The sequence below is a fragment of the Microcaecilia unicolor genome, chromosome 7 (assembly GCF_901765095.1).
Source record: "Microcaecilia unicolor chromosome 7, aMicUni1.1, whole genome shotgun sequence".
Classification (NCBI taxonomy): domain Eukaryota; kingdom Metazoa; phylum Chordata; class Amphibia; order Gymnophiona; family Siphonopidae; genus Microcaecilia; species Microcaecilia unicolor.
This window is the reverse complement of record NC_044037.1, coordinates 193,756,007-193,783,772: the sequence shown is the minus strand read 5'-3', so window position 1 is coordinate 193,783,772 and position 27,766 is coordinate 193,756,007. Positions and strand designations below refer to the sequence as shown.

Sequence of the window (27,766 nt, the reverse complement as noted above, 5' to 3'; positions counted from 1 at the left end):
CTGTGTAACACATTTTAGTAAAAGGTTATGTAAATGGAAACTAGTGTAGAAAGTGTGCATCAATTTTACTAAATCTAAAAGTAGGGCACCCCGACATAATAGCCCTGATAAATCAGCCTCTAAAAAATAGCCCTTGACAAAATGGCCCCTCCCACAAAATAACCCTTGACAAGATAGCCCCTAGACAAAACAGCCTCCTAGAAAAAAAAAACAACACATCAGAGAAAAAGATAAACTACAAGTGAAATCTTCATTGATAAAAGCTCCTACCAGCATTGCATTGTATAAAGCATATATAAATAAACAAAATTCTATAGCTACCAGAATGGTATTCATGATCTGCTCTGCTGTTTAAGGAAACTATTCTTCCATCAACATGCTAATTTAAAAAAAAAACAATATTGTCATTTTCATAGTCTTACCAACCTTATCCTATTTGGCAAGGTAACATTATTAAGAAAATAATGCAGTGCCATATTCTGGGCAGCCTGATCAGGCCCTTTTGTCGGGGGGCTAATTTGTCAAGGGCTATATTGTGGGCAGGCCGTTTTAACAGTGGCTGTTATGTCAGGGGCTATTATGTCGGAAGCTCTTTTGTTTGGAGCTATTTTGTCGGGGGCCATTTTGACCGGGTACCCAAACGTAGTACACCTTTGTAAATGTAAACCCAATGATTAGCAATAATCTCTGGTTAGTATCCTGTATGGAGCCATAATCCTCTTTGAAACTATATTTTATATATAATTGGGGTTCATCTTTTTTTCCATGTACCCAATATGAGACTGGAAATTACAAGGCATACTAATCAGATGTGATATCTGGACACTTACTTCCTTTTCTCCTCTTCACTCAGGTTTAGCCACAAATTTTCAGCTTCTGCAGCAATGTCCTCCAGGCTGGCCTTTGGATTGTCTGATAAGACTCTAGAGCGATGCTCTTGCATAAAAAGGGCACTTGCAGATTTAGGTTTTCTGATTACATGATTACTGATTAAATTATAGGCTGTAATCTGTCCAAATTTTTCATTGATCACATTTGATGTTTTAGGACTTTTGCTGGAGTAGTTTTGATTGGGAATTAACGACTGGCTCTCATCACTTTCATTATGGCACATTCCTCTGTCTATTGAAGGCATCAGAATCTTAACAGGCTCCAGGTTCTTCCCTTCTGAATTTTTGAACACATTTCCCTTGCTCCAGTTATCAGCACAGATTTCGGAAATGTCCTTGGAGATTGCTCTTTCCTCAAGTTTTTCCACCACATTAATTTGCTCAGCTCCCAGGAGAGGCCCTCGATCACGATCAGGCTGCGTGTCCATAAGAGAAACATCATCCATAGTAAAAGTTACCTTATACCCGCTTTGGCTGTTCCCACCTGATGAAAAATTATGGATGGAACTAACCTGAAATATATCACTCCTCATTGTCTCAATGCCAGAAACCTCATTTTTGTCAAACAGACCAGGAGGATTATCATTGCAAAGTACTTGATTCTTTAAGCAGACCTCCTTGTTTTTTCCAGGCTGAGCATTTTGCATGTCGTTACTGAATGAAAAGAATGAAGTATGAGTCTTCGATTCATCATTTCCAGATGGGATGGCTTCATTAACCAGCACATCTGTTAGTCCTGTTTTATTAACACACATATCTGCTGAGGACACATCTGCATTATTATTTTCCACGAGAAGTATACCAGGGAGGTTTCCATACAGCGACATCAACACATTTTCAACAGCAAGTAAGACGGATTCCTGAAAAGTAAAGACAAATATCAAGACAAGCAGTTTAAGAAAACTTACAGCAGCAAAGTGCCTCCTAGAGATGATCCACAAAAATCAAACATCTTTCTACCACCATAATTTTCTTTTTGTGTTTCTTTACATTATTTTTATTTTCCTGGTGAGTTCTTGTAAAGTTTAGTGCTGCTATAAAATTTTACCAAATCAGTCTAGAAATTAAGGGCAGCATGTGATTCTATTTTATTATCTCATATGTTTTTGACTACCTTTTAAGAATTATACATGACTGCGGTATAACCAATAATTTACTTGTATATGCAGAGAAAGTGATGTTACTCATCTGTAGTAGGTGTTCTCTGATGACATCAGGACACACAGTTTCATGTGGTTGATGTCATTTGGCAGAGCCCTAGAATGGAAATGCTCCCCAGAATTCTCTAATTGTAGAAGCTTTTGGTAAACTCCTTAGTTACTAGGTGGTTAAAAATGTATAATAAAAAAAAAGGGGGGGGAGGAATAATGTGCCTGCAATGGGGCAAGGGCCATTAATTTTTTTTTTTAACAGTCTGAAACACACAGAAAAAAGGGCCTGGGGGAAGGTGAGGAAGGAGTTGGATTCTAGACCCCAAATAAATGCTGAAGGATTGTCTGACTAAACCAGAAATCTTATTCTAGACAGTAATTGGGATGAAAATGTGTGAATGGATGACCATGTTACAACTTCGCAAATCTCCTCTATGGAGGCTGATCTGAGATGAGCTATTTACGCAACCATGACTCTAACTTTTGTAAGCCATGACATGACCCTCTAGTCAGCCCAGTATGGGCATAGGTGGAGGAGATGCAATCTGCTAGTCAATTTTGTGTTTGCTGATGGCAGCCCCCATTCTGTTGGAGTCAAAAGAAACATAAAACTGGGTGGACTGTTTATGGGCTTTAGTCCGCTCCCGATAGAAAAGCCAAGACTCTTTTGCAGTCCAAAGCATACTGTTCACTTTCACCGGAAAGGGCATGAGGTTTTAGAAAGAATGTTGGCAGAGCAACTGACTGTGTAACCAAATTGATTGGATTAAGTCACTTGGCACAGGTTCAAAACACAGTTCTAATGAGAGCACCTTTAAGAAAAGTCTAGCATAAAAATATGAAATCACTGGCACAGAAGTTCAAAACACAGTTCAATAAAAGCACCTTTAAGCCAGTACTAGCTTAAAAATATTAAATCATAATGCAACACCAATTTTAAGTTATAGGCAATAGGATGAAGACAGATTAGAAACTTTTAGAGGTCAGACCCTCTGCAAGTGAAAAGAGTTAGTTTTAAATAAGATAGACTAGAAGCAGCTAATCAGGAAGATATTAAGACACAGGTAACATCAGTTTACATTCAAACCAAGTTTGAAAATGCCAAGCATATCTCAGACAGTTTAAAAGGTAAACTTAAGTTCACAACTTCTATGGACCTCAGCGGCGACTCGTTTCACATGGGCAACATGAATCCCGTGATTAGTATGCCTCCTCACTAGTCCATGTTTTAACATTATATTCAATGTATATTATTCAAACTTGATTTTTCAATATTTAAATACAAATAACAGAACATAAGAGTAGCCATAATGGGTCAGACCAATGGTCCATCTAGACCAGTATCCTGTTCTCCCAAAAGTGGCCAAGCCAGGTCACAAGTACCTGGCAGAAACCCAATTAGCAGAGACATTCCATGCTACCAGTCCCTTGGCAAGAGGTTGCTTCCCCATGTCTGTCTCAATAGCAGACTATGGACTTTTCCTCGAGGAATTTTACAACCCCTTTTTAAACCCAGATACGCTAACCACTATTACCACATCCTCTGGCAAAGAGTTCCAGAGCTTAACTATTAGTTGAGTGAAAAAACATTTCCTCCTATTTGTTTTAAAAGTATTTCCATGTAACTTCCTCGAGTGTCCCCTAATCTTTGTACTTTGGGAACAAGTTAAAAAAAAACTTGATTTACTTCTACTCGTTCTACACCTCAATCATATCTCCCCTCATCCGTTTCTTTTCCAAGCTGAAGAGCCCTAACCTCTTTAGCCTTTCCTCATACGAAAGGAGTTCCATCCACTTTATCATTTTGGTCGCTCTACTTTGAACCTTTTCTAATTCCGCTATATCATTTTGGAGATATGGTGACCAGATCTGAATGCAATACTCAAGGTGTGGTCGCACCATGGAGCGATACAAAGACATTATAGTATTTTCAGTCTTATTCACCATCCCTTTCCTAATAGTTCCTAGCATCCTATTTGCTTAGAATTATTAGGAAAGGGACACAGGGAAGCAACTTAGGAGGTCTTTTACTAAGGTGCACTAAAAATCAGCTAGTGCTAGCCCATTATGCTAGCGTACCTTAGAAAAAGACCCCCTTAGTCAAACTTATCTTAGGCAAAGAACTGCAGCCAACATGGACCATGTTTCACCATGCGCTACCTCAGGGTGTGGTCCTAAAAGCAATAAAAAGATTTATCAATATCTATATATTCCAAAATATCAAATAAATTCATACAGCTGGGGCTCACAGTTCCCTCACATTCTTGCAATCCAACATTAAAAGTGTTTTCTAATATGGCGTCCACACCAAGCCTCACATGACAAAAAGGAACCAAAGAGCAAGCTGGTTTCACAATAGCAATTTCCAATCCAGTTCCAGATTCAACTCCTTAGGGTAAATAACTAATACCCATCTCTGCTCCTTGTAATTAAGTAATTGTTCACAAGAACCACTTTCCCACCCCAAATGCATCTTATCAATAAAATTCCAACGAATGTCCTAAACAGTATGATATTTATCAATTCAATGAGATACAGTACCCAAATTCTATCATCAAGGAAGCTAACTTGAGAGCAAAGTTTGCACAGAGAGAACGTCTACTGTGTTATAAGGAACAGCCTTCTGATGACAGACTAGTGGTAGTTATTCCTGTTCTGCTCGTATTTCAATATTTCAATTGTAACAGCATTGATTTTTAAATATTGGCAAATTTTGACTGTACACAATTGTTTTCAACAACGTCCTACTATATCCTATAGAAGGGGGAGACTATAGGAAAGATATTGACTTAGACACTTGGATTATATGGACAGTGTAGAACAGTTTAAAGGTCACAATAAATCTGGCAATTGTCAGTGGTGTGAGCTCACGATCTGAGGGGACCCAACTGACTATTGGCAATGCACTCAAGAAAATCAAATTGAGGACTAATACAACATGTGATAGTAACAATACTGTACACACTATTTCATATCCTTGTAATATGATATACTAGCAAAAAAGGCCCATTTCTGACACAAATGAAACGGGCGCTAGCAAGGTTTTCCTCAGAGTGTGTATGTTTGAGAGAGTGTATGTGAGAGTGACTGTGTGTGAGAGAGAGAGTGAATGTGCAAGTGTGTGTGTGTGAGAGAGAGAGAGAGTGAGTCTGGGTACGAGTATGTCTGTGAGAGAGTGTGTGTGTGAGAATGAGAGTGTGTGCAAGTGCGTATGTGAGACACAGTGTGAGAGAGAGAGAGAGAGAGAGAGAGTGTATTTCACACAGATACAGTGTGTACAAGAGCGTATGTGAGACACAGTGTGAGAGAGAGAGAGTGTATTTCACACAGATACAGTGTGTACAAGAGAGTGTGTGTGAGACACAGACTCTCTGTGAGACTGAGTGTATGAGACCAAGAGAGTGTGTGAGTGACTGTGTGACACATAGAGTGAATGTGATACAGTGTGAGATGTAGATAGGCATATTTTCAAAGCACTTAGCCTTCCAAAGTTCCATAGGTTTCTATGGAACTTTGGAAGGCTAAGTGCTTTGAAAATATGCCTCAGAGTGTGTGAGAGAGTGAGAGAGAGAGAGAAAGACTGACTGTGAGAGAGTGTGTGAGAGAGAGAGAGAGAGTGTGTGTGTGACAGAGATACCTCCCCCCCCCATCTCTCTCTCTGGTGTCTGAGCGTTACTGTGCAGGACGCTGAGCTCTGGCTGTGCTTCAAGGAACTGACCAATCCTATTTAATAGAATGCACCTCCAACATTCTGAAGCCGAAAAACCTCGTGTGGTTGATCACGTCTGCTTGTGATGAACCTGGAAGTACGTGATGTCAATTCAGGAGATGGATACAGAGAGCAGGAATGCCTCAGCCATGCAGTCAGCTTCAGAATGTTGGAGGTGCATTTTATTATAAAGGATGCTGTAAGATCTTCCAGACTGTATAAAGATTAGGTTGAATGAACATAAATCACGCATTACCACAGCAAGTGTGGGGGCTCCATTAGTATGTTCAGGACATTCGTTGCAAAGGTGCAATTGGGGTGGGAAGGTGGTTTTTGTGAACAATAACAAGGAACAGAAATGGATGTTCAGCATTAAAGCTTATTAAAATGGAAGGTTCATAGATCCATTCTCTTTGCTCTCAGGAGGCAAGAATTTTAAGGATAGTCTTAGCTATTGAGCGGCCCTTAACAAACCGTACCCAAGCTTTGTGCAGTGCACTAGGGACGGTAACAGCTTCACCATTCTTTTTGCCAGAACCTATGTCAGATTCACAAGGGATATCGGACAATATGAATCCATTAGCAATGGATCTTTCCCAGAATTCAGCAAAACTATGACATGGGCAATATTCAGTTCACCTGGCAAACAATCAGAATCAACCATTGCATTAAGCAGGTTGGCATCAAATACAAGAAAATTCTGGAAACATCTTTTTCTATGCCCCTCAGTTCTGGCTCTCTCTACCCACAGTCCTTCGAAATTCTTCTGGATATCTTCAATTTTGCAACAATCTTAAGATTTATTTGTTTAAGCATTTTCTATCCTAAATCTATATTTTACAATTAATTAGGTTTTTTTTTAAATATCATATCGTTCGTTAATGGCCCTATCACCTCATCACTCATAATCCTATAAAACTCTGTGCGAAACCCATCAGATCCTTGCGCCTTAAGCAGAGAACATTGTCTCAGGGCCCAAACCACTTTCCCTTAAGTAATAGGGGCCTCCAAAGACTATATCACTTTTGATGACAAGCTAGGTAAAGTTAACCCTTCCAGATACTGTTCCCCCCACAAATCTTCATTCAATGGTGCCGCATAGAGACTCTCCAGATGAGTTCAAAAACATGCACCAATCTCCCAGTCTGTATGAAAAAGCCAAAAATCGGTGCCTCACTCCTTGATCTTTTCAAGCAACTCTTGTGTTGAGTCATACGGTTATGCAGAGGTCGATTGGTTTCACCCACATAAATCTTAGGGCAAGGTCATATAATTAAATAAACCATATAATCTGTAGAACAGGAAGTAATGGAGTTGAGAAAATATTTCCTCTGAGTTACAGGATGATGCCATATTAGAAAACACTTTTAATGTTGGATTAAGGGAATGGGAGGTGATTGTGAGCCATGGTGATATGAATTTATTTGATATTTTGGAACATACAGATATTAACTTTTTATTGCTTTTAGGACCACACCCTGAGGCAGCACATGGCGAAACATGGTTCACGTTGGTGGTGGTTCTTTGCCAAAGATAAATTTAAAACTAAGTTATTTATATTTAAATATTGAAAAATCAAGTTTGAACAACATGCACACTGACAGCATTGAATATAATGTTTAAAACATAGACCAGTGAGGAGACAGGCAAATCATGGGATTCATGTTGCCTGTGTGAAATGACATGCCACTGAGGTCCATAAGAGCTGTATTCTTTACTATCACTACTATTAAGGGGCGCTGGGCATTGGAATGATTTGATATTAAAGCCTCCACCCCACTAAAATTTATACTGACCCTAAAATTGTTTTATAAGCCTTTATAAAACAGACACCCAGAACTGCTCCAAAGTTTGTGTAAATGTTTGCATGTACTGGTATATTTTATAAAATGCATGCATACATTGCAACTTCATCCCAAACTTAGAAATGCCTATACCATATTAGCATTACACATACTTATATACACATACTACCAACAGTGCAATTTTATAAGAGGCTGCCAAATTTAACATGGGGTTCACCAAACTCATATTCCTCCTTTCTCTCCTCTCCACAAAGATCTGCAGTCTCGAACTGCTCTTATTGCTGAAGGCAGCAATATGCCATTCACAGACCACATTTAAGACACATTATACAAAAAGTTGATTACCTTATTCTGCATCATGACTTGAGTTTTATCAGGTGTTACATTGACATCTATAGCAGAAGCTGGTATGATAATATTGATGAAAAAGATAGGGTAACTGTGGATTGAATCCTTACTGCACATCAAATTATAGTACAGTCGAACCAGCTACAGAGAATATAAGAAATGAAAAATAGGGAACTTAAATTATATTGCAAAATTAAAAAAAACATAATGAGACCGTATGTTTAAAATACATAATATATTGTTATTGAACTTTTTCTTTTGTTACATTTGTACCCCGTGCTTTCCCACTCATGGCAGGCTCAATGAGGCTTACATGGGGCAATGGAGGGTTACGTGTAAACAAGCGTACCATATAAGGCTTGCCGTCCTGGACATTTCATTAGAAAGGGAGGTACAGCAAGGTATGGGCAGACCTTGGCACTAACAAGGTAATTTTATAAATGTCCACATTAATGAAAACTATGTACATATTTTTTTCCACTAGAGACTCTGCTGCAATTTAAAAATTACCCTAGAAAAACTGCACACACATTTATATCTGGAATTTGATGCAAATCATTTATTTTTGGAGGTGTGTGTGTGGGGGGGGGGGAACACAAATACATGCATACTTTTAAAAAATCCAAAAGTATGAACGTAAGTGCAGATCCAATCCCTGAAATATATTTACTTCCTGCAGAAGTAAATGTATTTCAAGTGAGCAGGTTTCGAAGGAAAAAAATCAGGTCTTACCTGATAATTTTCTTTCACTGAGGGCCTGATGCACAAAGCTTACCGAGCTGTTAACGTTTGCTTTAGACTGGTTCTAGCCAGTCTAAAGCAAACATTATTTAACGATCAATGCATAAAAGGACTTTCTATGGTTCTAACGTGTGCCATTAGCAGCCACCGAGAGCCCCATGCAAATAATTAGTATTTTAATGAGCATTATGGGCGATGTACAGCTCCAGAGCATCTAGCTGTAATGAGTTAATTTTACAGTTGCTCTGGAACTGTTGGAAGAGGAAAGAAACACAAGAAGGCAGTTACTTTTCCTCCTTATATCCCCCCCCCTCCCCCGGGGGGACCCCAGATACACCTCATCTGACCTCCCTGTGCCTTCCCCTCCGGTAGACCCCAAGACACCCTCTCATCTAACACACCAAAATGCCCCTCTGGCAAAATTCCCTGGAGATCCAGTGGACCCCAGACCCCCCGCTGCCTCCCAACCTCCCCTACAAAATCCCCTAGTGGTCCAGTAGACTGCAGCCCCCGCCCCGGCAAATGACCCTGGTGGTCTAGCGACCCCCCCGGTCACTCCTTCCCTGCCCTCCCTAGTACCTTAAAAAAAGGTTGAGAAGGAGGGCAGGAGCAAAAGCTCCTCCATTCTGCCTCGGTGCCGCTACTTTCAAAATGGCAGCTCCCAGCCCTTGCCCGATGCTTTCTGGGATGCACCGGGCAGAGGCTGTGTGCTGCCACTTTGAAAGTGTTGACACCAAGGCAGGAAGGAGGAGCTTTTGCTCCTGCCATCCTTTTCTTTTAAGGTACTAGGGAGGGCAGGGGAGGAACGATGGGGGGGGGGGGGGGGGGTCGCTAGACTTATCTTTGGCAAAGAACCGCCGCCAATGTGAACCATGCTTCGCCATGTGCTGCCTCAGGGTGTGGTCCTAAAATCAATAAAAAGTGGATTTTGTAGGAGAAGGGGGGGTCAGGAGGCATCAGGGGGTGTACGGTCCATTGGACCGCCAGGGAATTTTGTCGGGGGGGGGGAGGGTCGGGAGGCACAAGGGTGTTGGGTGCGGTAGGGGTCAGGGTCCGCTGCACCGGAGCAGTCAAATGCATTTGACAACAATTTCAAATACATTTGACAGTGAGTAATGCACAAAGGGTGATTCGTACATCACATTTGCATGTGATCCCCTTTGTGCATTGCTCATTGTTTGCAACTCGCTAAAGTTTAGCGAGACAGCCATATCTTACGGCCACCTTTGTGCATCGGACCCTTAGTCCTTCTAAATATTCCAAAACCTATGGGACAGTTATGTCCATCAACCAGTAGGTGGAGATAGAAAACTAGGCTCAGACATATCTCTCTTGGCATCCAGTCCAGCTCCTCAGCATTTTCGTAGACAAGCAATAAGAAGAAACTCAGAAAAAACAAACAACATCTAACCTAACCCAAATGTGTAATTAAACTCTGGAATTCGTTGCCAGAGAATGTGGTAAAAGCAGTTAGCATAGAGGGGTTTCAAAAAGGTTTGGATAGCTTCCTAAAAAAGTCCATAAGTCATTACTAAGATGGACTTGGTGAAATTCTACTGCTTATTTCTAGGATAAGCAGCATAAAATGTACTGTTTTGGGATCTTGCCAGGTACTTGTAAACCAGACTGGCCACTGTTGGAAACGGGATATTGGGCTTGATGGACCTTTGGTCTGTCCTAGAATGGCAAAACTTATGTACTTATGTAACCAGATGAGCAAACATGTGGACCGCTCTCATTTCTGGACAACTTGTAGAGAACAAGCGATATACAGGAAGCACCACGTAAAGTGACAGTCATTACTTTGCACAGACTAAACATCTCAGAAACCTCTGTTGGGCCTCTGGAATAGTGGGAAGGACTAATGGAAAGAAAATTATCAGTTAAGACCTAATTTCTCCTTCTATTACATAGCTTCCAGCTATTCCAGAACTTGTGGGATGTTCAAAAGCAATTCCTAGAGTAGGTGGGATTCTGGCACCACCACCCCAAAACTGGCTTCCGAGCACACTGCAATGTCCACCTTGTAGTGCTTGGTAAAGATACAAAGCGTCAACCATGTCACCACCTTTCAAATATCCGCCGGAGACAGTAAGGTAGTCTCTGCCAGTTGTTGTATGCCTCATAAAATGAGCCTGCAAAGCATGAGTAGCCTGCTTCCCTCCAAGCAAATAAGCTGACGTGATAGTCTCTTTCACCCATCTAGCAATTGTGGGCTTGGAAGTCATGAGACCAAACCTCTGTTTACCAAAAAGCACAAACAAACAATTTGTGAAACTCATTTGTGACATCCAGATATCAAATGTCGACTCTATGCACATCGAGAAGCTTCAAGGAAGAATACCAAGCTTCTTCGTCCTCTCTGCGAAAGAAAGGAAGGTCCAAAGATTGGTTGAGATGAAATGCTGACACCAATTTTAGAAGAAAGACAGGAACCATGCACAGGGAGACCCCCACCTCCAAAAAGAGAAGAAAGGGATCCAGACAAGAGAAAGCCTGAAGCTCTAAAACCTTAAGTGCCGATGCAACAGCCACCCAAAAACACCGTCTTTGGCACAAGATCTTTAAAAGAGACCTTCCGGAGTGGCTCAAAATGAGGCTTCAGAAGAGCCCAAAGGACTACATTAGGGTTCCACTCTGGGCATGGCGTACAAAAGAGAAACCTCAAGTGGCCCACTCCCCGCGAGAATCAAAGATATTCTTGTGATCTGCAAGACACATCTTCTATAGTTGGCCCCCAAAACAGGCCAAAGCTGCAACCTGAACTTTTAGAGAACTCAACGCCAATCCATTCTGAAGACCTGCCTGAAGAAACACTAGGATATGCATGATCTGAGCAGAGAAGGGAGATAGTCTTTGCTGAGAACACCAGCCCTCAAACATACTCCACACCCTTGTATACACCATAGAAGTACAGCATTACCAAGCTTGAAGGAGGATAGCAATGACCGAATCAGAATATCCTTTTAATCTCAATCGAGCCCATGTACAAGCAGTAAAACTAAAGGGAAATGGATCCTCCATGAATACTGGACCTGCAGAAGACAAAGAGGACACCCGTTCAGCAGTCAAACCACATCCACGTACTACGGCCTCTGTGGCCAATGCAGTGCTACGAGAATTAATCAACCCCAGCACAATGCGATCCTTTGCAACATGCAGCCTACCGTGAGCCACGGAGGGAAGACATACAGTAGATGTGTTTCAGGCTGGAGCTGAACAGTAGGGCACCGATCCCCATTAAGCCCGGTTCTTTCTCACAGCTAAAGAACTGGGGCACTTCGCATTCCTTTTTGTTGCCATCAATTCCAGAAGTGGAGAATGTCCCCTATCAGCTGAAATCCCAGGCTGGATATTTCCCATTCTTCTGGGTCCAAGGTCCCAGCGATATGAGCTGCTGACAAGTAGAGAACATTTTTCTCCACCCAATTCATGAAGGAGGCCACCTCAACTACCATCTGATGACTGCGGGTCCCAACTGGCTTATTGATGTAAAGCACCACCATCACATTGTCGGAGACAACTTGGACACGGGCCCGCACCAGAAAGGGAGTGAAGTCGCCTGAGGCATTCCTCACTGCCCTGAGTTCCAAGAGATTTAGCAACCACTGGGACTCCTGTTCCGTCAAGGTGCCCTGTGTCAGGTGGAACTTGTAATGAGCTCCCCAACCCAACTTGCTGGTAACTGTCACCACCCCCCCCCCCCCCCCATTGTGTTATCAGAAAGAGAGCTCTTTCAGTCACATTCTTGGGCAACAGCCATCACTGCTTTTTCCATCTGGCTATCAGCGCCAAAGGAAGAATAAGGTTGTACTTCTGTGACACCGGAGACCAGTGGCTTGAGAAAAGATTCCTCTAATGGCCGCATATGAGCCCTTGCCCATGGCACCACTTCCACCGCCGCCATCATTGACCCCAGAACCTGGGTCTTTGTCCCAGACCTTGGGCCTGATTTAACTGAGGAAGATCCTCTCCTGTGCTGTGTTGACTAGAACACCCAGATATTCCAGCATCTGCAATGTAGTTAGTCTGCTCTTTTCGAAATTCATCCAACTCACGGCTGCAGAAGATGGACAACTTTGTCTGTCGCCGCCAAGCTGTCCGAATACAACAACACATGAATAAGCCAGTCTTCGAGACACAGGTGAACTCTGATTTCCTGGTGCAAAAACAAAGCTGACACAACCACAAAAACCTTGGGAAACATTCTTGGAGCAAAGCCCTGAACAGGAAGTGATGGTCCAGCACCGCAAAATATAATCTCTGATATGGCAGCCATAACAGAATATGCAAGTATGCCTCCTTGAGATCAAGGTCGGTGAGAAATTCTCCCACTTGAACAGAGACTTTGGATTGCACTTAGGGTCTCCATTTGAAAGTGAAACACTCAGAGGCATTTTCCATTTCTATTTATTCAGTCTTACATCCCACATTATCCAAATCAAGTTTGGTTCTATGTGGCTTACAGTGTAACAGAACCAGTTAAAGTGGATTACATTATAAATAAGGAACTAACAATCAACAGGTTTCCAGTGTAATGAAGGAGTTAAGTCAATAACGAATCTAATAGAGAGCTGTAATCGTCAGGGAGTGGTTTAGACCTCCCAGATCTAAGACCAGACAAAAGGTGCCTTCCTTCTTTAGGACAATCAAGTAGATGAAGTATCTGCCTATTCAGCCTGGGCAACTAGAACAAAGGCCCTGTGCACCATCAAGGAATCTATGAGGGCCTAAACCTCAACTGCCTTGGTTCCCTTTCGACAAGGAAACTGCAAGAAAAGAGAGTGACCAGGCGAGAGAGTTCCAACTTGTAATTTTCTGGAAGAATATTCAGAACTCACTGGTCCGACATGATTCTGGCCCACTCCTTCCACCAAAGAGACCAACCTCATATCATTGTGAGCCTCTAGAGGCACTAGGTCCAGGTTGGTACTATCTCGAAATTCAGAGCCCCCTGAAGACAGATGACCAGAGGTTTTTGGCTTATCCTCCGGCAACCGAGGTGGCATAGTTTCTCCAAGTTCTTCTAATAGCCACTTACCCAAAAAGGGCAGTTTAACTAGACGTGACTTAGATTCTGCATCCACTGCCCAATATCGCAACCAGAGTTGCTGACGTGCTATGACAGCCAAAGACATATGGTGGGCCATAACCCCCGTAACATGTCATAAATAGCATCCGCCAAGTAGGCCAACCTCACTTCCAGCTGGGCATTATGGCGACCACCTTGTTTTGCCAACTGCCGATGCCACTTCAGGCATGCTCTTGCCACGAACGAGCTGCACACCATTGCTTGAAGGCCCAAAAAGGCCACTTCAAAAGCACATTTCAGCAAGCCTTCTAACTTCCTATGCTGTAGGTCTTTAGGGCAATGCCCCCTTTCACTGGGCAGGTGGTTGTTTTTAGTTACCACCGTAACCAGGGAGTACACCCTGTGAAGCTGCGATTTATCTTTCTTCTCCGGAACTAACGGGTAAAGGCAAGCCATGGCTCTCCTCACTCTCAATCCTGTGTCCGGTGAGACTCATTCTGCTGTAATCAGGTCCTCAATGTCTGGATGCATTGGGAAGGCCTTAGAAGGACCTCTAAATCCCCTCATGATCGACGAAGATGGAACTTCTGACCTGAAGCAGAAGGCTCCTCAATGGAAAGCACTATTAGTGTCTCAGAAATAAGAGTACTGAGCACCTCAGTACTTTCAATTCTTCTCCCTTCCTCTAATAGTTCCTTCAATGATGGCTCCTCTGAACAGACCGAGGTCATATAAGATGAGGAGGAAGATTTGCTAGCAGGGATTGGCTTCAACCTGACATACAAGGCTTTTCTGTAGGGGAAGTGGAACATAAGATAGCATTGTTTGCTGACGATGTACTGTTTTATGTACATACACTTCACTTAACCTTGTCCATTATTATCTTTGAACTTGTTAATTTTGGGAACCTATCTGGATTTAAAGTTAATTATGACAAATCAGAACTTCTTGGAGTTACTACTTCAGAGGCAGAGGAGAGAAGGTTGTGCTTTCTTTTGCTTTCCGTACAGCAGAGGTTAGTTTTCGGTATTTAGGTATTCAGATTCCAAGGGATCTCACTAAGTTATACGCTTTGAACTATACCCCCCTGTTAGCACAGCTACGTAGGGATCTGCACGGGTGGAATGATGGATGGATCTCATGGTGGGGCAGGTCTGCGACGCTTAAGATGAATTTGCTACCACAAATGTTTTTTTGTTTCAGTCTCTGCCTATTTTGGTGCCAAGGTCGGAGGTTGTGAGGCTGCAGTCGGAAATCTCTGGTTTTGTTCGGGGAGGGGTTTGGTAGAACTGGGTGGAAGGGCTATGCCCAATTTAGTGTGGTACTATTGGGCTGCGCAATTAAAAGCTTATATCGACTTGGAGTCATGGAACTCAATCTCCTACAGTCATATTGTAACAATATTTTATGAAGGATTTCTCTCTGGATGCAGTATTATGGGCTACCCTTTCCATCATTGCCTATAAATGGCTGTCTCTCAACCCATTTGTGTCTCATTTGCTATCCCTGTGGGGTTCTATAAAACTAAGGTTGTAGGGTTCTCGTAACGCCTCATCATTTGCACAAGTGGCTCAAAAGCCAGCTTTTTTTCGTGGGGGTTTGGAATAGAGGTCTGCACAGGAACGGGGTTTGCGGGTATCCCGCGGGTTCCCCCCCTGGTCAGCGGGAGTGCCGCGGGAACGGAACCCTGGTCAGCGGGAGTGCCGCGGGGACGGAACAGTACATGCGGGATTCCCGTGGGGATCGAGGCCGGCCAAAAAAAAAAAAGCCGCCCAAAATCTGGCACCCCGCACAAGGCCTGAAAAAGCCTGTGGGGGTGGAGGATGTTCTGGCGGGATTCCCGTGGGGACGCATCGCGCATATACCTTTCGCATCAATCACCAACAATCTGCAGGTTTCCTTTTCCGATGCTCCGTCATCTCTAACCCGACAACTTTTCTTCCTGCTCTGCTGCGTCATGCCCAGGGAAGTTGGATCATCTGCCACACCAACCAATACTGTCCTCAGGGAGGCTTCCAAAAAAGAGACTACTCGGAATTCTGGGATTTGTAGTTTCTGGATCAGTGTACATTGTGCACAGTGCAAGGCAATGGACTGCAATCCCAGTGTCCTCCAAGAAGGGCTCACTGTAACTCTTCCACTCATGCTCAGTAGGAGCCAGGGGTGTAGCTACAGGTGGGCCTGGGTGGGCCCAGGCCCACCCAATCTCGAATCAGGCCCGCCCAGTTTACAGCAGCTAAACAGCCAACCACATTGTTCCCACAGACTTACTTTATTCTGTCGGTGCAGCGCGGCCCTCTCAGCCACCTCCCACCTGGTTTCATCAGCAGTCAGCACGAGAGCTCCGCCTCCTCATCAGCCAGTGCAGCCTCATGTTATCTTGTGCTGCTCTGTGCAAGTGTGCAGAGTCGCAGATTCCCGGCTGCTGCATTACGCGCGCCACCACGCTGCACTGCCGTCTCCCTCCTCCCCGGGCTCAACTGTGGCCCGCCCCGCACGGCACGATCACGCAGTGCCACATGGGAAAGGTCAGGACGCGGCTCCAATTCCACAATGTGCCTGCTTGTTGTACCCTGCCGGCCGGGTCTGTGGTTGTTTTCAGTCGGTTCGTTCGATCACAGGTAGGGTCTAGTGATGGTTTTTTGAGGAGTGGTGTGACTACAGCGTGCTTGAAGGTGTCAGGGACAGTTGCAGTGGAGAGAGAGAGGTTGAGGATATGACAGATTGGGGGGGGGGTAACAGTAGGAGAGATGGTGTTAAGTAAGTTGGTGGGGATGGGATTAGAGGAACAAGTGGTGCATTTCGAGGAGGAAAGAAGGTGGGCGGTTTCCTCCGGTGATGTCAGGAAAAGAGGAGGCGGCGGCTTTGGTTGGTTTAGGGAGTGGGTTGAAGGGTGAAGAGGAGGAGGTGGCTTGGTGGTGAACTCAAGGTTGATCTTTTGCACCTTGTCGCGGAAGTAGTCAGCCAGTGATTGAGGAGAGAGTGAGGGGGCGGGTGGGAGCGGAGAGCACTTTGAGGAAGGAGTTATGGGTGGCGAAGAGACGACGAGGGTTGGAGCTGAGAGAATTAGTCAATTGGGTGTAATAGTCCTGTTTGGCAAGGAATAGGGAGGACTGGAAGGAGGATAGCATGAATTTGTAGTGAAGGAAATCGGTATGGGTGCGAGATTTCCTCCAGAGGTGTTCAGCAGATCAAGCACAGGAGCGAAGGTATCGGATGCAAGGGGCAGCCAGGGCTGGGGATTAGCACGCCTTGTGGGACGGGGGATGGATGGTGCGAGGGTGTCCAGAGCAGAGGAGAGAGTGGCATTGTAAGCGGAGACAGCTTTGTCGACAGACTCAGAGGACATGATGGAGGGGAGGAGATTAGAAATACTGGAGGATAAGGTGGGAGGGTCAATAGCCAGGAGGTTCCTGGAAGTAGTGGTTAATGTTGGGTGAGGCTGAGGGGGGGTGATGAAGTGTGAAGGTGATCAGGTGATGATCAGAGAGAGGAAGAGCTGAGGCGTAGGAATTGGAGGGTGAGCAGGTAGAGGAGAGGACGAGGTCAAGACAATGGCCATTTTGGTGAGTAGGGGTGGTGGAGCACAGCTGGAGGTTGAAGGAGGATATCAGAGTGAGGAACTGAGAAGCGTGAGAGTTGGATGGGTCATCAGCATGTATGTTAAAGTCTCCGAGAATGAGGGACGGAGATGAGCGTTCAAGAAAAACGGAAAGCCAGGCATCGAACTCAGTGAGGAAGGAAGAGAGGGATTTATCAGGGGGGCAGTAAATGACAGCAACTCTGAGTAGGTGTGGGTAGAATAGACGGATGGTGAAAAAATCCCTAAAATGAATAAGGCCTCTGGGCCGAAGCCAGAAAAAGTGATTTCCGAACTAGAGAGTTGCACAGGGACAGAAATGCAACCCATCCCCGCCCGTCCCCGCTCATCCCCGCCAGAATCTAACCTGTCCCCATGAGTAATCTCCTCCATCCCCGCCCGTCCCTGTGAGTGATCTTCTCCATTCCCACCCGTCCCCATAAAATAAATGGAGTGGGGGGTATTAATAACAACAAAAAAAGTGAAATGTAGTCATTACCCTTTTATACACCTACATTAAAATCCCATTAGGCACCCAACCTAATTTACATATGTGCACCTCCACAAGGACATGTAAAGGAACCAAAACAAAGCTGCCTATTCAGGTCACAAAATCTGAACAGTGTCTGTTTGATGATTTGCAGAAGCTGATAAACATAAAATTGTTGTGACAATAAAGAACACAACCACCTTCACCCCTTCTACCACTCCCAATAATGCATAAAAGGTCAAGTTACGTCTCTAATTTAAAAAAAAAAAAAAAGCGGGTCAGGATTAAGTACAAGTTACAGGGTTCATCCACTGCTAAAAATAACTTTTTTTTTTTCTAGGCACTGTATTTCCTAAGCAGATGCTTTGAAATAAGGTGGAAGTGAAAATAGTAATACTCGCAAAATAAATCTCAACAGTTGTAAAAAAAAGCCCCACATCTCCAAAAAGTAATATTAATAGCACCTACCATTTCCGCAAACACATTAACAGGAAACAAGGAAGGAGCTCTTTATTTTCACATGCTCCTACCAGTGGCGCAGCCAGACCTGACTTTTTGGGTGGGCCCAGAGCTAATATGGGTGGGCACAATGTTTATAGGTATGAGTAGTGCTTCTTGGGATACTACAAAATAATGCCTTAGAATGCTGCCCAACAGCTGCCCTGCATCAATATAAACCATATACATACTTTAAAAAATAATATTTGTAAATATAGTTACATTATGCCATATCAAACTTGACCAGACATAAGTCTACTATAATGGCAAATATCTCAACGCACATGACAGGATCCTGCATTATAATTACAGCAATGACATATAACAATGTATTCAAATTCTGGTAGCACCCAATAAATAGCAACAAAATCCCGTCACACTCAGGTACTTTGTGAAGTAACACTAAATCCTGCAAGAGGCTTCTTAGAGCCTATAATGCAAACCATAACACCAGTTCCAATAACAGTACCTTTAAAAAGGCAGCAGTGAATGTACACAACAGCAATACACATCCCATAGGAAAAGTCAGACAAGTCAGACTCATTGATCCCCATACAAACCATTTGCCAGCAGAAACTCTTACCTGCTCGGTCACATGCAGACCACAGATCAACCCTCATCAATTACGGAATAAAGGACCAAAAATTAGAAATTTATTGATTTAATTTCTAAATTTCTATGCCACACTATCGCTGCAATTCTAAGCAAATCACAATTAAACACACACAATTTTAAAACATGTTACAAAAACATAAAACATAAAGACCTTCCCTAACCCCCACCCATCCATCCCAGCAGCCTGGCATCAGCTTTTCCCTTCCCTACTCCCTATCCATCATCCCCACAGCTCAGCACCAGCGCTTCCCTTCTCTACCTTACCCCCCACCCATCCATCCCTGTAGCCCAGTATCAATCTTTCCCTTCCCCACAATACATCCCATAGCTAAGCATCAGCCCTATTCTACCACCGCACCCCTCCCTCCCTGTAGCCTAGCGTCAGCCCTGTCCTACTCCCTACCCACCCCCCATAGCATTAAATATAAAAGACTTATTTTTTTAATGTCCTGGGCAATGCAGAGCCCACCTCCGCACCGGTCCACCCAGAGAAAACCACCTACACTTTTCTTTTTTTTTTTTGTAATTTTAACCTAGGCACTGCAGAGACCATCCCCAACCAAAAACCAACCAAAATGAGAGAAACAGACAACTTTTTAAAAATGAACCTGTCTGGGCACTATTAAAATTTGTTGTTGGTGAATTTGTGGGTGGGGAAGTGCGCTCATTTAAGGAGTTGCAAGAGACTTATGAGTTGCCCCTTTCTGATGTTTTTCCATATTTACAATTAAAGCATTATATGTCGGGGCCGCAGTCTCATTGTTAATAACTTATAGATCTTTTTGGACATGTCTGCTTCGTCCTCTATTGGATTAATCTTAGCTTCTTTTGGGAATGGGGGAAGGTGGGGTGAAGGGAGTTTAATACATAAGGGCTCCATCTGCTCCACCTTGTTCCAGTCCATCTGCTCCAACTTGTTACAGTCCATCTGCATTGCTTGTTCCAGCGTGTTCCAGTCCGCCTGTTCCAGCTTGTTCCCGTCCGTCCGTTCCAGCCTGCTCCAGTCCACCTGTTCCAGCTTGTTCCTGTCCATCTATTCCAGCTTGTTCCAATCCATCTGTTCCAGCCGCTCCAGTCCATCTGTTCCAACTTGTTCCAGTCACATCGCATCAGCCCTGCCTTGATTTTGCCTTCCTGTGTCTGCCTGCCTGCTAGCCCTTCAACCAACCTGCCTGCCTGCTAACCCATCAACCAACCTGCCTGCTAGCCCATCAACCAACCTGCCTGCCTGCTTGTCAACCCATCAACCAACCTGCCTGCTTGTCAGTCCATTGACTTTCCTGCTCGACTGCCCATCAACTTGCCTGCTTCTCAGCCCATCGACTTGCCTGCCCATCAACTACCTGCCTGCCTCCTCCCCCCCCTCTTCCCTCCCCTTCTCATGTGTTCTGTGGAATGCCCCGCTCGGTCTGCAACAAACTTTCCTTCACCCACGATCTCTTCATCTCTCGTTCCCTTCAACTGCTCGTCCTAACTGAGACCTGGCTCAACCCTGATGACTCTGCCTCAGTCACGGCCCTATGCCATGGAGGTTATCTTTTCTCCCACACTCCCCACCCAGTTGGCCGCGGAGGTGTCAGGTTACTTCTCTCGCCCTCCTGCAGTTTCCAACCCCTCCTCCTACCACAGTCTCACTGCTTCTCATCCTTTGAAGTCCACTCCATCCGTCCACCTACCTGTCCCTCCAACTACCACCCCATCTCCCTCCTACCCTTCGTCTCCAAGATACTTGAGCGTGCCGTTCACAGCCGCTGCCATGATTTTCTCTCCTCTCATGCCATCCTCGATCTGCTTCAATCCGGTTTTCGCCCTCTACACTCGACAGAAACGGCGCTCTCTAAAGTCTGTAATGACCTGTTCCTTGCCAAACCCAAAGGTCATTACTCCATCCTCATCGACCTATCCGCCGCTTTTGACACTGTTAATCATGATTTACTTCTTGCCACACTGTCCTCTTTTGGGTTCCGGGGCTCTGTCCTCTCCTGGTTCTCCTCTTCTCTCTCCCACCGTACCTTCAGAGTACACTCTCATGGATCTTCCTCCACCCCCATCCCGCTCTCTGTTGGAGTTCCCAGGGATCTGTCCTTGGACCCCTTCTTTTTTCAATCTACACCTCTTCCCTGGGCTCGCTGATCTCATCTCATGGTTTCCAATATCATCTTTATGCTGACGACACCCAGCTTTATCTCTCCACATCAGACATCACTGCGGAAACCCAAGCCAAAGTATCGGCCTGCTTATCTGATATTGCTGCCTGGATGTCCAACCGCCACCTGAAACTGAACATGGCCAAGACCGAGCTTATCGTCTTTCCACCTAAACCCACTTCTCCTCTTCCCCCACTCTCTATCTCAGTCGATAACACCCTCATCCTCCCCGTCTCATCTGCCCGCAACCTCGGTGTCATCTTCGACTCCTCCCTCTCCTTCTCTGCGCATATTCAGCAGATAGAAGCGACAGGTCTTGGCTTTCTCTTTAACATCAGCAAAATTCGCCCTTTCCTCTCTGAGCAACCACCCGAACTCTCATCCACTCTCTCATTACCTCTCGCCTTGACTACTGCAACCTACTCCTCACTGGCCTCCCACTTAACCATCTATCCCCCCTTCAATCCGTTCAGAACTCTGCTGCACGTCTTATATTCTGCCTAGACCGATATGCTCATATCACCCCTCTCCTCAAGTCACTTCACTGGCTTCCGATCAGATACCGCATACAGTTTAAACTTCTCCTTCTTACCAACAAATGCACTCAGTCTGCAGCCCCTCATTATTTATTTATTTTATTTATTTATTTTATTGCATTTGTATCCCACATTTTCCCACCTATTTGCGGGCTCAGTGTGGCTTACAATACATTGTATTAATGGAAGTACAATTTGTTACAACTTGATTGTGGTTACATTGTTATGCATTGAGTTTAAAACAGAGTCTAAAATGTTACAAGAAATGATTTATCTTGGGGGAAAGAGCTCTAGAGCACTCGCTACTGTTTATAATTTAAGAGCAGGCGCTGTATTTATAAGTTTTAGGATATTAATTTCTCCACCAATCACCAAAGGTGATAATTGCAATAAATTAAATTAAGTATATATAAAAGATACCATATACTCAGAACACAAAGAGACCATATTTTTAGCTTCAAAAGGGTTTATTTAATATATTGCAAATGAGAGATAGCTTTTAGAAGGATCTTAGAACAGAAGAATTTGTGCTTAGGAAACAACACAACAGACTTAAATCACAAGTTACTTACAAGTCCATGTTATGGCAGCTGAGAGAGAAAAAGTCTTTTGGAAAAGTTCTATTATTCAGCAGAGTGATGAGCCATGTGGCCGAGGTAGTAGCAGAAGGCTGGACATCCTTCTCTCCCTTTATAGGTCTGGATTGCAGCTGAAGAGAGAATTACCTCTCTACCCTCATCTCCCCTTACGTTCCCACCCGAAACCTCCGCTCACAGGACAAATCCCTCCTCTCAGTACCATTCTCCACCACCGCCAACTCCAGGCTCCGCCCTTTCTGCCTCGCCTCACCCTATGCTTGGAATAAACTTCCTGAGCCCTTGCGCCAAGCCCCCTCCCTACCCATCTTCGAATCCTTGCTCAAAGCCCACCTCTTCAATGTTGCCTTCGGCATCTAACCTTTATACCTATTCAGCAGCGCTGCGTATGCCTTGCAGCACTATAGAAATGCTAAATAGTAGTAGTAGTAGTAATGAAATCTAGACTGCCCCAATTTGACCGCCCTATTTGACTGACTGTACATTTGTCCTTTAGATTGTAAGCTCCTTGAGCAGGGACTGTCCTTCTATGTTAAACTGTACAGCGCTGCGTAACCCTAGTAGCGCTTTAGAAATGTTAAGCAGTAGTAGTAGATTTCACTTTTGTACGAGGGAGGTATTGGGTGAGGGGAGGTTGGGGGTCTACTGTGATTGGATTTTTGGTGGGGAGGGGTGGGGGGAGGTTATGTTTGTCTAATCTTATGGTGGAGCAAAGTTTTCGGCTACCATTACTTTCTGGTTGGTTAGAGTTTGGGGTGGGGGGGGAAGAGGGGGGGTTGGGGGTAACGGAATGTTAAAAGCTTGATGATCTGCTTTGTGGAGTATTGGAGATGTTGACTGTTGTTGATATTGAATCATTAATTAAAAAGTATTGAAACAAAGTGTTATATGTGCAGTCAGGGGTGGTTAAGAAAGGACCCAGATGAAATTGAACACTTTGAAAACTTGTGCGGGTCCTTGAGGAAAATAAAGGGAACAATCTCTCTCATTTATAGATTCTTTAGAGGGTCTGAGTTTGTTAAACATCCTTATATGAGGGTTTGGGAGAGGATTTGGGATATGAATTGTGAATGACTAGAAGGCAGTGTGTATGGAGGTAAAGAAATCTTCCATATGTGTATTGATAAAAGAAAATGCATTTAAAGTTCTGAGTAGGTAGTATTATACTGCAGACAGGATTAAAGTTATGTTTCCTGGAGCCACAGATATATGTTGGAGATGTGGCAAAGAAGTGGGTTCATTTTTTCATATTTGGAGGACATCTGAGTTAGTGCAGGGGTTTTGGCAGACTATTACAAAGTGCATGTCTACAGCTTTAGGTATTCAGTGCCCTTGTGATCCACAGTGGTGCTTGCTGGGGCTGGGCAATCGAAGAGGTCGGAAATGGCAGAGTATGCCTTTGTTTTGCTGCAGCAAAGTCTGTAATAGCTGCCCATTGTAAGAAGGATAATGGCTCTACACCATTTAGTTGGAGCCCGAAGTTAAAATTGATGGAAGAATTAGAGAAATTAATGGATCGCCGGTTGGGTAGGTTTGATCCCTTGGTGGACGAGTGGTCTCACCTGGATCAATTACTATGAGATTTTTGAAGGGTGGGGAGGAATATTATGTTAAAATGTGTTGTTTGCTAGGTCCATTGAATATTTCTTTGGTATTTTGCTGTCTTGCATTGAAGATGGACACATTTATTCTGATTTTCATATTCATTAATAAAAAGATGTATTGTACAAAAAGAAAAAAAGATGAGGAGGAAGAAGCAGAAATAGCCTTACCTGTCCATGCCTGGAGGTCTGAACACAATCTCTTAGGAGTTGCGGGGCAGTTGGGCGAGAAATCGAAGCACCATGCAGCAAATCTGACTATCCCTGATTCTGTAAATAGGCCTGGTGTAAGAGCAGTATAAACTCCAGAGAAAACAAAGATCCCAAGGCAGCTGAATGCCCAATTGGGCTCTAAGGCTGTAAAATGGCGACTGTGCTCCATTTTACAGCTCACTGTCGGTGAGATTGCTCCTCACCAACAGTCAGCCCCGACAAAATGGCACCCATTCTCAAACTCTTCTGCAAACTGTGCACTGACCCCAGCATATTTGGATGCTGTACCAAATCTGAAGATGTGCTGTTACCAACTGTTTCTTCCACATCCCATGGGATTTCCAACTTGCACACACTACAATGCCCTGATGCCAGCAGGAATACCCCTTAACTGCCTATGCGGGAGTTGCCATTCACCCCATAACAAGCACAACACAACGTGTCCCAAGCACCCAGTAGAGCTTGCAGCCCTCCAAAGCAGTTCTTAGTCGGACTTACCACTGCGGGCTGCTTCCCCCAAGCACACAGTCTCCACAAGTCTTACCACAGATGAGAAAGGCTCAGGACCGATACTCTGTCCCATGCTCCTCAGCAAACCTCTTTCCTTCTTTTTTTTTTTAAATGATTGTTGTGCTGGAAAAGGAGAGCTCCACATGAAACAGAGGAGAGGTGAAAGGAGCGATATGAAGTAAATTAGCGGGGCACCATAGATGGGGATCTGAAGACCTCCAGATATGACTCAGCAGACTCAAGCCACCTGCAAATCTCAACTGGGGACCAACTGACCAAGTGAACCAGGAGCAAAGCACTTAGAACCAGAGGCTGAAAAGTGTCCATCCATCTGCTGGAGATAGAAAATACTGAGGAGCTGGACTGGATGCCAAGAGATATAACTCAGCTCAGCTTTCAGTTCTCTATCTCCACTTGCTGGTTGATGGACACAACTATCCCACATGTAATAGTGGGAAGCTACGTAATGGAAAAGTCCATTTACACTAACATCACATTGTTTTACCTGTGGAAAGTTTTTAAAAATTATCCACTGAAAACATTTAGTTCAGGCAGTGAAGCATAACATTGCAATGCAGAAGACCTAGGTTTGACTTTCAAGCTTCATAGTTTCACTTTGGCTGGGAATACTCCTGAGGAAAGAGCCTCCTTTGTAGGGCACCTTAGGTGAACCTTCAGCCTTACACCCCCGACCCACACACATACAAATAATGAGAGAAAATTTCCAAAAGTTATTTACCCAGGTATTTGCAAATTACCCATCCTTCTTGCTGGTAAAAAGTACGCACTAATAGGTCCTTGAGTTTGTGTGGCTGTCAGGATCTATTTTGCTTTTATTACAGCTGTCTTTCTTGTCACAAAATAGTAACACAAAGTGCTTTTGTTTGTTGAACAAGTTGTATAAAAAAAAAAAAAAATTATACCTTTAATATATCCTTCTGATACACCAATCGACGGTTTATGAAGATAAAACTCCTGTCTGGGCTGGAAAGACTTGTCAACGTATAGTTAGAATTTGGTTTTGGAAGAAATCCATTAAGAAGCACCTATAAATATATACAAATGTAGCGCTTATTTTACAATATTTCACTTGCCTGAAAATGTAAGCAACATTACTATCTATCATATCCCCTCCTCTTAATAGGTATTAAATACGTTTAAAAGAAATATTTCCCACAGCTGATGTTCACGGGTGAACCTGTAGTTAAAGACTAGAAAGGCATACGAGCACTGGCTGGGACCTTGCTCCTTTTCCAGTTTGAGAGAGAAACTGAAAGCATGACAGCTTATTATCCCATTGTTTTTTTTCTAAACAACTTTGTACAGCACTTGCAGCAAACCCTAGAGAACATCTGTGAACCACTGTACCCTTCCTGCGACTGATTTCAAGAAAGAAGTGGAGCTAATCATAGTATCTATCAGGAGGGTAAACAGCAGAAAAGGATGCTTTGCAAAAGGACCTTTTGCAAAGCATCCTTTTCTGCTGTTTTGATTCCAGAATCGTGTCTATCAATCATGACCCATGATTGCAGGGTTTTGGGAGGAGGTCTGGCACTTGGATGCCAGCCAAAGGACTGCTGCTATAATGACCAGCTTAGGTAGGTGGGGTGGGAGTTTGAATTAAAATAGGAGAAAAATTATGATTTAGGGCACCACAATCCTAACTGAGATGGAGGTCCAAGGACACAGGAGGAAATTGTAGTTCTACCCTCCTCCTAACTTTTGTTTATCTCTATTATGTTCATTTTATTTATTTCTTTTTGCATTAGATTGTAAACCGCCCTGAAGGCTGCCAAAGGGCGGGGTAGTAAATTGTAAATAAACTTGGAAACTTGAACATGGATAGGTTAGGGAAAAAAGCAGCAAAGGAAATAATTTGTGTGTGTGTTTTTATTAAAGGAGTACTATTGTAGTGCTGGCTGGTGGTTGACAAATGTATGAGATAGGAGGACAGAGATTGATAAGCACAGTTCAGGAGACAGACCTTGGGAAGATGGTGTCCGAGGATCTGAAGGTGACAAAACAATGCAACGAGACAGTGGCCACAGCCAGAAGGATGTTAGGTTGTGTAGAGAGGGGTATAACCAGCAGAAGGTGGTGTTGATGCCTCTGTACAAGTCGTTGGTGAGGCCCCACTTGGAGTATTGTGTTCAGTTTTAGTTGAAGTGGTTCAGAGTAAAGTGACAAAAATGGTATGGGGTTTGCGCCACAAGACGCATGAGGAAAGACTTGATGACCTGAAGATTTATAACCTGGAGGAAAGGAGAGACGAGGTGATATGAAACAGAGATTCAAGTATTTGAAAGGTACTAATATACAAACAAAACTGTTCCATAGATGGAAAGGTATTAGAGCTAGAGGCCATTAATTTAGATTGCAGGGGAGATGACTCAGGAATAACTCCAGGAAGTACTTTTTCACGGAGAGGTGGTAGATGACTGTAATGCCCTCTCACAGGAGGTGGTAGAGATAAAAACTGTAATGGAATTCAAATATGTGTGGGATAAACACAAAGGAATCCTGTATGGAAGGCATGAAACCAAACATGCTTAGAAGTGAATAGATGGCAACACCAGTAATTGAGAAGCAAGGCAGTCCTAGGTAGAAGTTCACAGTCTGTGCCCTGATCATGGCTGGACAGATTCAGCTTCAATAGCTGGAAAACAAGGCCAGTGCCAGGCAGGGAGACTCAGAGAACTGTTCTCTGAGACTGACGTCCTGCACGTACAACATGCAGGACGTCAGCATGCAAGGAAGAAGACTTTTCTCTGCAGCAGAACGGTCGGAGAGGACATCGGCTGGCGGGGAGTGGGGTCCCCCGCCAGCAAAACGGAAGGTAGGCGGCGGCGGGGGGCGGGTTCGCGGCGGGAGGGGGGGTCGGCAGAGACGGGGGGTGACTAAAATGTGCCCCCTCCCCTCAAGCTCTGGACCCCCCTCCCACGGAAGTCTGGCTACGCCCCTGCAACCAAGTAACAAGACAGAAGTGCTAAACAAGCATACAGGAAAATCTGGAGACCTCTGAAGTTGCAAAGGCCCCTTTTGAATGTCCTTACATTCCTTATGAAAGCCTTCACTGATGATGTCATGACTTCAAGAAAGAGGCTTGAAACACACTGAACACCAGAGTGAAGCTTGAAACACAAAAGTGGTGGTAGCAGAGGCAACAATGCAAGGAAAAAGCAGTCTGGAGCCATCTCTGAGGATGATCACCGGAAGACAAGGTGAGTCTGAAAGTGGGGGCACGACCACAGTCGTGACAATAATTGATGTGGGCTGTAAAATAAACCTTACATAAAAAGTTGCA

The 27,766-nt window shown here is 44.0% G+C and overlaps 1 protein-coding gene across 9 annotated transcripts in view; it reads right to left on the bottom strand.

Moving 5' to 3' along the window:
- The window catches only part of PMS1 (PMS1 homolog 1, mismatch repair system component), a 227,822-nt gene that overhangs the window by 91,715 nt on the left and 108,341 nt on the right, over window positions 1-27,766 (bottom strand). For 8 of the 9 annotated variants that reach the window (XR_003942805.1, XR_003942806.1, XR_003942807.1 and 5 more), the window contains 3 exons: window positions 25,386-25,508; window positions 7,901-8,044; window positions 831-1,750 (listed from right to left, as the gene is read on the bottom strand). Coding sequence is in view for 6 of the 9 variants with exons in the window: in XM_030209409.1 (XP_030065269.1) it covers window positions 831-1,750; window positions 7,901-8,044; window positions 25,386-25,508 (1,187 nt within the window). In the remaining 3 variants the exon portion in view is untranslated. The remainder of the gene's footprint in view (window positions 1-830; window positions 1,751-7,900; window positions 8,045-25,385; window positions 25,509-27,766) is intronic. The other variant, XM_030209414.1, reaches the window with a different exon arrangement.